This window comes from Lissotriton helveticus, chromosome 5_1 (assembly GCF_964261635.1).
Source record: "Lissotriton helveticus chromosome 5_1, aLisHel1.1, whole genome shotgun sequence".
Taxonomy (NCBI): domain Eukaryota; kingdom Metazoa; phylum Chordata; class Amphibia; order Caudata; family Salamandridae; genus Lissotriton; species Lissotriton helveticus.
In genome coordinates, this window is record NC_136065.1 from 2,131,472,698 (window position 1) to 2,131,487,918 (window position 15,221).

A 15,221-nucleotide genomic window follows, 5' to 3' on the forward strand; every position below is an offset into this window, starting at 1 on the left:
TTCACCCAGATACATTTTAGTAGCTGTGATCTGCCAGGGTTTATCATAGGAAAACTACAAGGGTGAGATAATTATCACACAACTCGTAATTCTAATCCCTGTGCAATACGAGCTTGCACAGCAGCTGGATTTCAGCCATTAACACATCGCGAGGGCCTGTATGGTCAGGGTGCTTCACAGAACCTACGGGGCCGGAAGAAATGCGAGCATTCACTCGCACCTTGTTAAGGGGGTAGATGGGACATCTGGTATCAGGAAAATGAGGCCTGATGAAGCTGATGGACACAGGAAGTAAGGAATTCAGTTCATGGGGAAGAAATACCCCTGGCCAATAGAGACTGGGCAGACATGGATACACCCATTCACTCTGTCCTGAATGAGCAATCGCAGAGTAATCTTTAAGTTCATCTCTACTGGAATCACAACTTTACCACCACACTGGGGGCCTAAATACAATGTTGGTTGGAAAGCCTTTGACCACTGTTCGGAGGTTTTCCGACCAACATTGGAGGTTTAAACTCCGACTGCTGTATTACAATGATGGTGATCGGAGTTCGAACCAACCGGGGAATCCGACTCGGTTCCGATGGGCTCAAGGAGCCCGTTGGCCAGTCGGAAAGGCTCATAATCCCTTAAGGATGGCATTTCTGCTGTTCGGATTATGATGGCACTTTCCATCAGCAGTTCCATCTAAGCCTTTCTGACATGGAACTGCTGTCGGAGGGTGTCTTTGGGGGCCCCTAGCAGTGCCCCCTTCCTCCCTGGTCCTCCGCATGTGGCATAGGTGCCCCCCCCGTCACATTCCTGCACCGTGTGGCAATGTCCGCCACACGGTGCAGGAATATTTTAAAGCTTCCATTTTTCAATGGGAGCTTGTGCTACATGCGTTTTTGGGCTGCCGCACAAGCTCCCATTGAAAAATGGAAGTTTGTGATCCTTATTGCAGTGTCGGACCAGCCGACCTGAGGTCGGTGGATTCCCCATCCGCAGCAATGTCGGTCGGAGGCAACTCCGACCAACATCGTGATCAGGGCCTGGGTGATTATCATTGATGAAGGGATTCACTGAGAATAAGGGCCAGATTTAGATCTTGACAGACTGGTTACTCCGTCACAATGGTGGAGGATATTCCGTCAGTAGAAATATAAATTCCATTATATCCTATGGGATCTAAACTTCGTAGGACGGGATATCTATCACTGTTGTGACGGGATAACCCATCTGCCAAGATCTAAATCAGGCCTTAAGACTAAGGGGGTCATTAGGATCTCTGGCGGATCGCTCCCGCCCCATTGGCGGTGGCGATCCGCCCCTCCATCCGTCTCCACCCGCCACCCATTTCCCCCCGCCATATTACTATGGCGGGGGGGACCACGGAGGACGGAAAGTCCATCGGCCACTTTTCCGCTCGGTCGACAAGTCGACCGGGCAGAAAAGAGTTTAATATGGTGGCAGTGTCTGCTACACACTGCCATCCATATTATGATGGGGGCGGACACATGCCTTTCCGTGGCGGCAACGGCATGCGGAAATCTCTTGTAGGGGTCTGTTGCGGGCCCCCAAAGACTCTGGCGGTTGGGGGTTTCACAGGGGGGGTACCTATGGTACCCCCCTGCATTTCAATGTACAACGTGGCAGGCCCAGCGCGGTGCCTATCACGTTGTGCATTGAAATGCATAATGTGCATTTTTAGCATTGCGGCGGACGGTGCTTTCAGCACTGCCTGCCGCAATGTTAAATATGCGGGATGCGTCCACCACTGTGGCGGGCGCATCCTAATGGCCCCCACGGGACCCCCACCCTTATGTTGGGCCGTTCCTTTTCACGTTGGGTGGCGGGCAGACCTAATGAGCCCCTAACTGAGGAGATTCCGTAAAGTGCACATGGGATTGCATTTCATCTTACGAATCAGGATTTCCTGGTTGTCGGGTTTTCTTTTCGATAGTGTCAGCACTCACCTTGGATCTCCACGTGGAAGTGCAGGACGAGACGCCCAATGGTGTTCCTAGCAATACAGCTGTACTCTCCACTGTCCGACACCCGCAGGCTGTGGATCTGCAGGAAGCGTCCGTTCACCAGGAACTGTGTGCGGCCATCAGCCTAGAATGTGGCAGGGAAGACATTCAGTGAGCGACGCACCACTAGTGATGTAAGCACTGGGAGGTGCAGCAGCATGAGCAAAGGAGAGCAGTGAAATCTCCAGCAGTGTGCGGGGGGAAACATCCATTACAAAGCCTTACAATGCAACTGTTACAACGAAACTGCCTTTACAATGCATGCCACTACAACACATGCCATTACAACACATACCGTTACAACACATGCAATTACAATGCATTATAAGGCAAGTAATGGAGATTTTTTTTGTTTCAGGGTGAGTATAAGTTTAGGGGTACATGCGAATAGTAATTTTTACCCCTACACTATCCAACACTTTTCCTACTGTTACACTCACTGGAGTGGGAATAGTAATTGTTACCCCTACACTATCTATAGGTCACTACACTTAAAATGTATAAGCCACCCCTACAGCAGGCCTTATCAATCCTGAAGGCAGGGTGCTGAGTTTTACGTGAGAGGGTGCCCTGCATGAGCAGAGCCCCTCTGCAGCCTTCAGAGACCATACTCCCGGGTTGTCTGTGACTCCGCCAAACTTATAGGTGGAGGTGCATTATAACCTTGCGGTAAATGCTTTCTCGAAAAACAGCTGCAAAGAAACATAACGTGGTTGGTATCAAACACCTTGGAATCAAACCTCTACACTGGTAACCGGTGTGGGAGGTATGATTCCACCCTTCTGAAGCGAGCTTCGTGGGGTCAGTGGTCAATCCGGTGCCAGCCTTCTTGACCCGGTCAACACAAAATGGATGCTGCCGACCAGAGACACATTTCTGCCCTCCTGCTGCTGAGCCAAGCTTGAGCAGAGGAAGGAAGCACAATCGGCATCATGTCACAGGGAGGTATGACCACCTCTCAGACATGGTTTAGTGCATTGGGGATGGGTGGGTGCACTCTGAGAGTGCCTAAAATTGTGCACCTGGGACACGTTTGGTGTCCCTGTGCATAGTTCAGCTCAAACCAGTTCTGGGAGCCATTGGCTCCTGCTCTGGTGCAAAACTGGACAAAGAACATGGGAGTATCCTCCCCACTGTCTGACCCCTCCTCTAGGAGAGTCCCCTGAATCTGTCCAACCCTCTGCTGTGGGTACAAAAGGGCTAACCTGACTGTAGCTCTTTAGATTTTACGTGGACAAGACTCTACAAGAAGAACCACTGACCTTCGACCGTCTGGATACTCTGGACTTCGCTGGACTTTGACTGGGCCCGACTTCGTCCCCCTCTCCGTTCAAAGCTTTGTCTGTGCCCTTGCTCCATACAGGCTCCGTGCAGGACCTGTGGTGCACTAAGGACAACTGAAGAATCTCCCTTTGGGTGAAGGAGTCACTCCCCTGCATTCGCAGGCACCTCAACGCCACTGACAGGTCTGCTGCTCCCGATCTCCTGCAGACTCTGAAGATTCCAGCAACACAGGAGATGGGTTCCGAGGGTCTCTGAGGTTGATCTGCCCTCTCAGCAAGTTTGAGGCCATGATCTCTCGTGGGGACTGCATCACTCGAACCCCTGTGCACTGCGTCTATTTGCAATTGCATATGCTTGTTGGTGATTCCTGAGCTTGTGCATTGGACTTCGTGTAGTCCTGACCCGGGCAGTTTTTGCACCAAAGAACTCCGGCCTCCTCACAATGAGGGCTCCGTGGGTTGGTACTTTGTAATCTTGCTCAAGGTCCATTGGTGACTCCTGGTCATTCAGCCTGTGGGTCCACCTGAGGGTCATCTTGATTTCTGTTGGGCTTTCCTGGTTGTTCTGAATGTGCCGTGACTCCCCATTGCTTGGTGAGTCCCCTGGACCTTCTTGGTTTACACTGTAACCTGCTTGACCTTCCTATGTGGGTTTGGTTTTGCCAAGGCTTGTTAGTGCTCCGGCCGGACACCGACCCCTCAGCACTCGACATCCTTCGTGGGACAGCTCGCATCTGGCACCTGGTCATCAAAGTCTTCTGGTCCTCGTGGCTGCAGAGTCAAACATCCCTTCTTCGGACCTGAAGCACACAACATCGGTGGGCAGTTGTCTCCCGAGCTCCTGGTCACTCTCAAGTGACCGAGACTTTGTCCCCTCTGATTTCAGGTTCCTCCTTTCCAGAATCCCGGCATGGATTCCACTGGACCCTTTTCACCTTCATGGCAGCCGGACTTCTTTGAAGCCTTCCATGGAGAACAACAGAGATTTCCGACGGCACATCAGCCCTATGCAGCCGGCTCCTTTGAGATTGGTAACTCTGGTACTAGGGTATCCACGGGTGGGGAGGCTCTCCAACCTCTTATGTTCTGAAGGGTTGCCTCAAAGTCCTCCTAGAAGGGTCCTTAAACTGTAAAATTGCAACCCCGACTTCCCCATAGAAATGTACGGAGCCCGCCGTTGTGTTTGCACACTGCACCCGTCCTCCGTGGGGTTCTTATCAACTCAACTTGGGAGGTTCCTTGGGTCCCAGCGATTCTACGTGCTCCAGACCTTGTCTTGACCCGAGTCTTGGTTGTTATACCATTATTGTAGTATATGGTTTGGTCTCCCCCCTGGATCCCACTGTGTATTGTGTTACTTACAACTGTTCTGTTGATCGCGTATTGTGTGCTTTGTGTTCTATCCTCGGGTACAGGATTCTAGAGAGTGCTATATTAATAAATACATATTTTTATATAACTGCTGTGTGGTTCTCCTTTCATTTAATTAATTTAGGAGGTGATATTTTGGTAAAACAAGCAGCTTTACATTCCTTCAAGATTAAGCCTGAAGGCTGCTCTCACCAGCTACCACTCGGATAGCTTTCTAAAGGTTATCTCTGACCTCTCATACATCATAAGGGTCACTTGGACTGGTGCAAGGTGCCCACTTTAATTAGTGGACAGCATCTACTAGGCCAACTTCTCACAACAGGGACGTTATATTAGGCTGACATTTCACTCGTACAAAACCAGAGAAATTCAGCTGTTATAGTTAGCTGAGCTAACTATAACTCATGCCCCTGCAATACATGGCTTATGACCTCACATATTGCATAACTTATGACATGCTCAGTGACATCACTGATGACATCTCAAAGGACATCACTGATGACATCATCCGGTGATTGTGAGTGTTTCTAAAACGTTTATGAGAGTCAAATATATATACACCGAGGTGTATTGGTGAATCAGTGTATGTATGAGTGACTCTATGGATGACTCAGTGGGTGCGTGACTGACTATATAATTGAGTGATTAGGTGTCTCAGTGAATGTATGGGTGAGCGAATGGTCGTGTTAATGTGTGTATCTGTCTATCAGTTGATGTCTAAGTGGGTGTATGAGTGTGTACGTGAATGGCTGTATGGGTGATTGATTGGTTGTCTGACTACCTCTATGGTTGTCTGTGTATGAGGTGGTGCGTGACTGCCTATATGGATGAGTGAGTGGGTGAGCCAGTGGCTGTATGGGGTACTGTTGTGTGTGTGAGAAGTTGTATAGGTGAGTGACTGTATGGCTGTGTAGGAGAGTAGGGTCTGCAATCCTATGATCACCCAGATTTTTGCTTTTTGCTGCACTGGTTTACGACTTTCCCTGGCTTTGGGCCTGCTAATCAGACCCACAGCCTAGCTGTTCTCTCTATCCAAATTGTACTCAGGTACTGAATTGGCGCTGGGCCCTCTCCAAGTCCCTGTACCCAGGGCTGAGGTGTACCCAGAAGTCTCCCAGGGGCTGAAGCATGTATTATGCCACCCCTGGATTGACTAACTAAAACTGACACAACTGGCTGCACGACAGCTGGGGCAAGGTGGTGTACTCACCCTTTGCTTTAGATATAGTATACCTATATCTAACCCTAAAATGGACACACAGATCTCCTATCAGTCACTCCTATGGCAGGCCTTAACAATCCTGAAGGCAGAGTGCTTGGAATCGTGTGAGATGGTGCTCTGGCATGAGCTGAGCCTGTCTGCGGCTTTCGGGATCTATCCCTTAGCCGTTTCCATGATATCGCATACCATATACTCTTAAGTGCATTATAATCCTCGCGGTTATGTGCCAACTCTGGTATCGCTTTATCAAAACATGTCGAGTAAGGTGTCATACGAATTGGAATACTAACCCCTCGCCAATTCTGGCGACGGGGTTAGCATTCCACCCTTCTAGAGGGACACGACATGCCTGTAACCTATAACCCGGTTAAAAGTCAGACAGAGCCTTAGCATCCACAAAATGGATGCTGCCACCGAGACACAAGTCTGCCCTCCTGCTGCTGGGAGTCCTCCCAGAGCAGGAGATAAGGACAAAGGGTTTCCTGCCAGGGGCGGTGCCAGCACCGTCCCAGACAGGGTTTTGTGTATTGTAGGTAGGCAGGGCTTTAGAGGAAGGTGACTGCACGTGGCACCCCGGTGCTCACTGTGCATAGGCTGGCTGGAACCAGTTCCAGGGTCACTCCAGACCCTGTGCTGGGGAAAAGCCCGCCAAGGAAGTGGGTGTAACCACCCCCCTCCTGGTCCCACCCATAGGGCAGGACCTAGTCGCGTGCCAGCCCCTTTTTCCCAGATAAAGGTAGAGACTGGCCCCCTTCCAAATCAGATCATCTTTGAATCCTGAAACTACTTTCTGCGAAAGGAACTCAAGACTTCTTCCTAAGATTTCTCCCTTGTGACTAAGGAGTAGTCACCCTGCATCCGCAGGCACCATCTAAGAACACTGCGGTCTGCTGCAAGTCCTTCCTCCGGAATCCGACTGCCCAGCTCGACGAGAACCGGCTTCCCTGGCACCTCTGACCTCTACCCACCTCTACAGCCCAGCTGAGAACCGTGGGTGCGACGAGACCTCAAGGGACCGGCCATCTGCAAGACTGCACGACTTCTTTCCAGCAAGCCCGCCGAGTGAATTCCTGGTGAGTGCTTTGGGGTCTGAGAAGCCCCCACCCTGAGCAGCTCCAGCACCGAAGAGCAGCCCCCCAGCATCTCCACGATCTGCGTGGGGCCCTTCTGCTTTCCGCTGCTCACCGCGTTGTTTGGCTACTAGCCCGTTGGCTTGTGGCCTCCCTGACGACGCCCGACGACATTTCTGCTGCTGGTCTGGTTGCTCCAGACTGGCCCTTGCTCCCTCCCAGAAGAGGAGCACCCCGGACCCTCCTGGTCCACTCAGGACGCCATTTTGAGTCCACCGCGTGGGCTTGAATTAGCCAAGGCTTGTTGCCCAATCCTGGGTAACTTCGACGCCAACGACTTCATCCTCCGTGGGACAGCTCGCACCTCCATCCTGGTCGCCGACAACGCCTCCTGGTCCGAGAGACTGCAGAGCCCAGCAGCGCCCACTCACCTGACTGCGGTGACTTCGCCCGGTGCCATCCTGGTGCCCACTTAATCACTGGCTAGTGATTCAAGAACTTGGTCCCCTCTGCTTTCAGGTTTCTTCTTCCTTGATCCAGGCTTGGATCCATCGAACTTTCCTTCACTGGTCGCCTGCCAGCAACTTCTTCCTTCCAGGCTCCTGGTCCGGCAACGAGATCCCCGACGTCTTTTCAGACCTATGCAGCTGCAGCCCCTGGGCTAGGTAACTTCGGCACTCCGGTGTCCCAGCATAGCCTCACTATCCAAGGGTCAGGATCCACTGTCGTTTTCTCCCTACCAGGTCGGGTTCGCCCGTGAACACTAACTTTGTGAATTCTAGCTTCCATAGACTTTGTCCCGCATCCCGCGTGAGAGTGCACACTCTGCACCCGAGTTCCCTAGGCCTCCTGCTAGTAATCTAAAGGTTCAGTAGTCCAGTCCTAGCGATCCCAAAGCCTCTGAGAATCGTTACTTACCTGCTAGTAATTCGCATTCCACTTTGAAAGTATATGGTTTTTCGTGCCCCTCGGGCATTTGTGTAACGTGCTAACTTAAAAGTATTTTCGTAAGAGTTTTGTTGTGTGCTTAGCACCCTGTCCTCATAAAGAGTACAGGGTTGTTGTGATTCTAATAAATACATTGTTTATTTTCATAACACTTGTGTGGTGTCCTTTCACTGGGTGTTCAAGGGGTAATGTGATGGTAAAACAGCTGGCTTAACACGCCCTCTAGAGTCTTAGCCTTAGACTGCTCGTATCCATGCTACTAGGATAGCTGGTCTATAAGGTTGACTTACAACCAATCATCAATAAGGGTTGTTTGGACTGATATATAGTGATCACTAGAATAGTGAGCACTGCACATCAGGCCAACTTCTCACATTGGTGGGCAGCGGTTGGGATTTGAGCTTGCTGTTGTTTTACCACACATGCCCTAAGAATATCTTGTGAAAGATCACATAAGTACTAAAGGTACATATAACTTAGCTTAGAATACTCTGAGTTCTACTGAACCAGCTGTTGTAGCTCCTAGGGCCTAGCACACCCTAAACTACAACTCTAGCAAGGGATCAGTAGGCAAACATATAGTGTAGGTAAGTGCACCACTTACACCTCACTAGAAAAGCATGTCGACTCAGGGGGACTCTACTGAGACTCCCCTGGTCAGTGTTGACCCTCCACAGGTCACTTCAAGATATGCAGCTCTCAATTTTCAGGAGATGAGGCAACTCTGTGTCTCCAGGAAACTGAAGCAGGGGTCTAACCCCACCCTTCCCTTTCTGATAGGTCTCTTAGAGACATATGATGCCAGAAAGCTCTCTCAGTTACATGAGAGCATGCCAGCCTTAGAGGGAACCTCTGGGGATCCAGACCTCCCCAACACTGATTCAGCAGTTGAGGAGGAGGATGAGGAGGTACTCTCTGGGGATGAGGTAGACAAGGGTCTTGAGGTAGTCAGAAGGCTAACTAGGACCAACTTAGACTTACTTGGGCTAGGATCTGGGGGCCCCCCAGTACTAGCCCGAAGTGGGCCTAACCTTGGAGTTAGGAGAGATAGATCTCTTTCTAGGGACTCCAATAGATCTCTGCACTCTAATGCCTCTTCTCAGGGGAGAAGGAATCCTCCACAGAGGAGATTTACTTCCCCTCAGAGAAAGGAGCATGAGGCTAGGATGAGACAAGCTGAACTGAGGATTGAAAGGGAAGAAATTGCCCTGGCCAAAGAGAAGCTTGCCCTGGCAAGAGAGCAGCAGATGAGTGGGCTAGCTCCCACTGGTGGCAGCAATCTCCCAAGAGATAGAGAGAAGGGTTTAGATACTAAACACCTGACTAAAATAGTGCCCCCCTTTAAGCAAGGGGATGACATCCAGAAATGGATGGCTGCTCTGGAGAGGGCCTGCACTGTGCAGAACATTCCCCAGAGTCAGTGGGCAGCTATATTGTGGCTCTCCTTTGATGGTAAAGGTAGAGATAAGCTCCTCACTACAAGAGTGGAGGATGCTAACAATTACCAGGTCCTGAAGAATACACTGGTTGATGGGTTCGGTTTAACCACTGAGCAGTACAGGTTGCTGTTCAGAGACACCCAGAAAACTCAGTCTCAGGACTGGTCTGATTTTGTGGATTGTGCCACTAAGGCTTTGGAGGGCTGGTTGCTGGGTAGCAAGGTTACAGATTACACAGGATTGTATAATCTAATGATGAGAGAACAAATTTTAAACAATTGTCAGAACCAGTTGCTGCACCAGCACCTTGTTGATTCAGATCTGACCTCTCCCCAAGAATTGGGAAAGAAGGCAGACAAATGGGTCAGGACAAGGATCAAGCAGAACCAGAACCAGAACCAGGGTGGTCAGAAGAAAGCAGACCAGAAGGGTAATGTTAAGAATGAGCAAAATGACCAGAAGTCTTCACCAGGTCCCCAACAAACCAAAGAGGGTGGGGGTCAGGCTTCCCAGAAGAAGAAGACTCAAGAAGGCCAGTCAAAAAGGTGGTGCCAGTACTGCAAAAGTAAATCTCACTGGTTTAGTGAGTGCACCAAAAGAGGAGGAGGACAAACTCCTACCACTACAGCTCCTAAAGCAACTGCACCCCCTAGTACAGTCAGTAGTGGTAGTGTCACTCCCAAGGCATTAGTTGGGTTAACCTTGGGTACTGAGGGGTCTGACAACTTAGTTGGCACACTCACTCAGGCTGTCCTTGTCTGTACAGGGGATATGGATATGTCCCCTGAAATAAGTCCCAATACTTTGGGCAAATACAGGCAGACACCTTTGATTAATGGCAAAATGGCTCAGGCCTATAGGGACACTTGTGCCAGTGTCACCATGGTGACACCTAACTTTGTGGACCCTGGACAGATCATGCCAGGTACTGATTTCCTGGTGACCAATGCCAGCAATGTCACTACTAGTCATAGTGTGGCAATTGTAGCTTTCTCCTGGGGTGGAGTGAAGGGACAAAAGAAAGTTGTAGTCAGTTCGGACCTCCCAGTTGATTGTTTGTTGGGCAATGATTTGGAGTCATCACAATGGTCAGAAGTGGAGCAGAGGACTCACATGGAGATGTTAGGCTTGCCAGCACATGTGCTTGCTGTGACTAGGTCACAGGCCAGAAGATGCCCCACTGAACAGGTGCTGGATCCTGAAACTATGGACCAGACACCTCCCAAGAAGAAGAGCAGTAAGGGTAAGGCTTTGCCTTCCCCCTTGCCCCAGGTTGAGGATCAAGTCTCTGAGGAGGCTGATCTAGAAGAGCTGAGGGAAACTGAGCCTAAAGAGCTTGAACTTGATCAAGTTGAGTTTCTGGGCTCAGGGGGACCCTCCAGAGCAGACCTGGGGAAGGAACAGTTGAGCTGCCCTTCCCTTGAACCCCTCAGACAGCAGGCTGCTGCTGAGGCTGCAGGGAATGCCACAGGTGCCCACAGGGTATACTGGGAAGATGGACTCCTGTACTCTGAGTCAAGAGACCCCAAGCCTGGTGCAACCAGGAGGCTGGTCATCCCCTTGTCTCTGAGAGGTTTCCTTCTCACCTTGGCCCATGAGATTCCCCTTGCAGGTCATTTAGGTCAGACAAAGACTTGGGACAGGCTTGTCTCACACTTTCACTGGCCCCATATGAATGAGAACACCAAGGAGTTTTGTCGCTCATGTGTCACTTGCCAAGCCAGTGGTAAGTCAGGTGGCACAACAAAGGCCCCCCTCATACCACTACCTGTGGTGGGGGTTCCCTTTGAAAGAGTGGGGATTGACATTGTTGGTCCAATGGAACCCCAGACAGCATCAGGACACAAGTTTATACTGGTGGTGGTGGACCATGCCACCAGGTATCCTGAGGCTATTCCCCTTAGGACCACTACAGCCCCTGTAGTGGCAAGAGCCCTAGTTGGAGTGTTCTCCAGAGTGGGTTTCCCTAAGGAGGTCGTTTCTGACAGAGGTACAAACTTCATGTCAGGATATCTGACTGCCATGTGGAAAGAGTGTGGTGTGAACTACAAGTTCACCACACCCTATCATCCACAATGCAATGGGCTTGTTGAGAGATTCAACAGGACCCTGAAAGGGATGATTCATGGACTACCTGAACCTCTTAGGAGAAGATGGGATGTCCTGATCCCCTGCCTCTTGTTTGCTTACAGAGAGGTCCCACAGAAGGGGGTTGGCTACAGCCCTTTTGAGCTTCTGTATGGGCATCCTGTAAGGGGACCCCTGTGTTTGGTGAAGGAAGGATGGGAGAGACCTCTCAAAAAGCCTGCAACCAACATAGTGGACTATGTACTTGGTCTCCGCTCCAGGATGGCTGAGTATATGGAAAAGGCATCTAAAAACCTTGAGGCCAGCCAGGAACTTCAAAAAGCTTGGCATGACCAAAAGGCTGTACTGACTGTGTACCAGCCAGGACAGAAGGTGTGGGTGCTGGAGCCAGTGGCCCCAGCAGCTCTGAAAGACAAATGGTCTGGGCCCCACACCATCATTGAGCAAAAGGGAGAGGTTACCTACTTGGTGGACCTTGGAACTCCCAGGAGCCCTCTCAGAGTGCTCCATGTTAACAGGCTCAAGGCATATGTTGACAGGAAGGACATGAGCTTGCTCATGGCCACAGATGAGGGACAGGAGGAAGAGAGTGACCCTCTCCCAGACCTGCTCACTCAGAATCCTGATGATGGGTCAGTTGATGGTGTTGTCTTTTGTGGCAGCCTCACTGAACATCAGCAACAGGATTGCAGGCAAGTTCTGCAATCCTTTCGACATATGTTCTCTCTGACACCCAGCCAAACTGATTGGTGTACCCATGATGTTGACACTGGAGACAGTCTGCCTGTCAAGAGTAAAATCTACAGGCAGCCTGATCATGTTAGAGACTGCATCAAAACTGAAGTGCAGAAAATGTTGGAACTGGGAGTCATTGAGCCCTCAGATAGCCCTTGGGCTAGCCCAGTAGTTCTAGTGCCAAAGCCTCACACCCAGGGTGGTAAGAGAGAGATGAGGTTTTGCGTAGACTACAGAGGCCTCAATGCAGTCACTAAGACTGATGCCCACCCAATACCAAGAGCAGATGAGCTTATAGATAGATTGGCTTCTGCCAACTTCTTAAGCACATTTGATTTGACAGCTGGGTATTGGCAAATCAGGTTAGCTGAGGAAGCCAAACCTAAGACAGCATTTTCTACCCCTGGAGGGCATTATCAATTTGTGGTAATGCCCTTTGGACTGAAAAATGCACCTGCCACCTTCCAAAGGTTGGTGAATCAAGTCCTCACTGGGCTGGATGACTTCTGTGCAGCTTATCTTGACGATATTGCTGTCTTTAGCTCCACCTGGGAGGATCACCTGGTCCACCTGAGGAAAGTGTTAGAGGCCCTGCAAAAGGCAGGCCTCACTATCAAGGCCACCAAGTGCCAGATAGGGCAGTCACAGGTTGTATACCTGGGCCACCTTGTAGGTGGAGGCCAGGTTCAGCCACTGGAGAGTAAGATACAGGCCATCAAGGACTGGACTCCTCCAATCACCCAGACTCAGGTTCGAGCTTTCTTGGGCCTGACTGGGTACTATAGGAAGTTTGTCAGAAATTATGGGTCCATAGTGACCCCCCTTAATGACCTGACAAGCAAAAAGATGCCAAAGAAAGTTCAGTGGACAGCAAGCTGTCAGAAAGCATTCAATGACCTAAAGCAGGCCATGTGCACAGCACCTATCCTCAAGAGTCCAGATTACTCCAAGCCATTCATTGTCCAAACAGATGCTTCTGAGTTGGGTGTGGGAGCTGTTCTGTCTCAACTGAATTTTGATGGTAATGATCAGCCTATTGCTTTCATTAGTAGAAGGTTGACACCCAGAGAGAAAAATTGGTCAGCCATTGAGAGGGAGGCCTTTGCTGTGGTCTGGGCCCTGAAGAAGCTGAGGGCCTACTTGTTTGGCACTCACTTCACCATTCAGACAGACCATAAGCCCCTCTTGTGGCTAAATCAGATGAAGGGTGAAAACCCCAAACTGCTTAGGTGGTCCATTTCCCTACAGGGGATGGATTTTACAGTGGAGCATAGACCTGGGACTGATCACAGCAATGCTGATGGGCTCTCCAGGTATTTCCACTTAGAGCAAGAAGACTCACCTGGTCAAGGTTAGTTTATTGTCCCAAAGTTTGGGGGGGGGGTCATGTAGGAGAGTAGGGTCTGCAATCCTATGATCACCCAGATTTTTGCTTTTTGCTGCACTGGTTTACGACTTTCCCTGGCTGTGGGCCTGCTAATCAGACCCACAGCCTAGCTGTTCTCTCTATCCAAATTGTACTCAGGTACTGAATTGGCGCTGGGCCCTCTCCAAGTCCCTGTACCCAGGGCTGAGGTGTACCCAGAAGTCTCCCAGGGGCTGAAGCATGTATTATGCCACCCCTGGATTGACTAACTAAAACTGACACAACTGGCTGCACGACAGCTGGGGCAAGGTGGTGTACTCACCCTTTGCTTTAGATATAGTATACCTATATCTAACCCTAAAATGGACACACAGATCTCCTATCAGTCACTCCTATGGCAGGCCTTAACAATCCTGAAGGCAGAGTGCTTGGAATCGTGTGAGATGGTGCTCTGGCATGAGCTGAGCCTGTCTGCGGCTTTCGGGATCTATCCCTTAGCCGTTTCCATGATATCGCATACCATATACTCTTAAGTGCATTATAATCCTCGCGGTTATGTGCCAACTCTGGTATCGCTTTATCAAAACATGTCGAGTAAGGTGTCATACGAATTGGAATACTAACCCCTCGCCAATTCTGGCGACGGGGTTAGCATTCCACCCTTCTAGAGGGACACGACATGCCTGTAACCTATAACCCGGTTAAAAGTCAGACAGAGCCTTAGCATCCACAAAATGGATGCTGCCACCGAGACACAAGTCTGCCCTCCTGCTGCTGGGAGTCCTCCCAGAGCAGGAGATAAGGACAAAGGGTTTCCTGCCAGGGGCGGTGCCAGCACCGTCCCAGACAGGGTTTTGTGTATTGTAGGTAGGCAGGGCTTTAGAGGAAGGTGACTGCACGTGGCACCCCGGTGCTCACTGTGCATAGGCTGGCTGGAACCAGTTCCAGGGTCACTCCAGACCCTGTGCTGGGGAAAAGCCCGCCAAGGAAGTGGGTGTAACCACCCCCCTCCTGGTCCCACCCATAGGGCAGGACCTAGTCGCGTGCCAGCCCCTTTTTCCCAGATAAAGGTAGAGACTGGCCCCCTTCCAAATCAGATCATCTTTGAATCCTGAAACTACTTTCTGCGAAAGGAACTCAAGACTTCTTCCTAAGATTTCTCCCTTGTGACTAAGGAGTAGTCACCCTGCATCCGCAGGCACCATCTAAGAACACTGCGGTCTGCTGCAAGTCCTTCCTCCGGAATCCGACTGCCCAGCTCGACGAGAACCGGCTTCCCTGGCACCTCTGACCTCTACCCACCTCTACAGCCCAGCTGAGAACCGTGGGTGCGACGAGACCTCAAGGGACCGGCCATCTGCAAGACTGCACGACTTCTTTCCAGCAAGCCCGCCGAGTGAATTCCTGGTGAGTGCTTTGGGGTCCGAGAAGCCCCCACCCTGAGCAGCTCCAGCACCGAAGAGCAGCCCCCCAGCATCTCCACGATCTGCGTGGGGCCCTTCTGCTTTCCGCTGCTCACCGCGTTGTTTGGCTACTAGCCCGTTGGCTTGTGGCCTCCCTGACGACGCCCGACGACATTTCTGCTGCTGGTCTGGTTGCTCCAGACTGGCCCTTGCTCCCTCCCAGAAGAGGAGCACCCCGGACCCTCCTGGTCCACTCAGGACGCCATTTTGAGTCCACCGCG

General features: G+C 50.9%; 1 protein-coding gene across 1 annotated transcript in view; it reads right to left on the bottom strand.

The window, feature by feature from the left end:
* Positions 1-15,221, bottom strand: part of HMCN2 (hemicentin 2) — a 761,275-nt gene that overhangs the window by 88,777 nt on the left and 657,277 nt on the right. Inside the window, exon 72 of the mRNA XM_078646218.1 lies at positions 1,959-2,100. Within this exon, the coding sequence (XP_078502344.1) occupies positions 1,959-2,100 (142 nt within the window). The remainder of the gene's footprint in view (positions 1-1,958; positions 2,101-15,221) is intronic.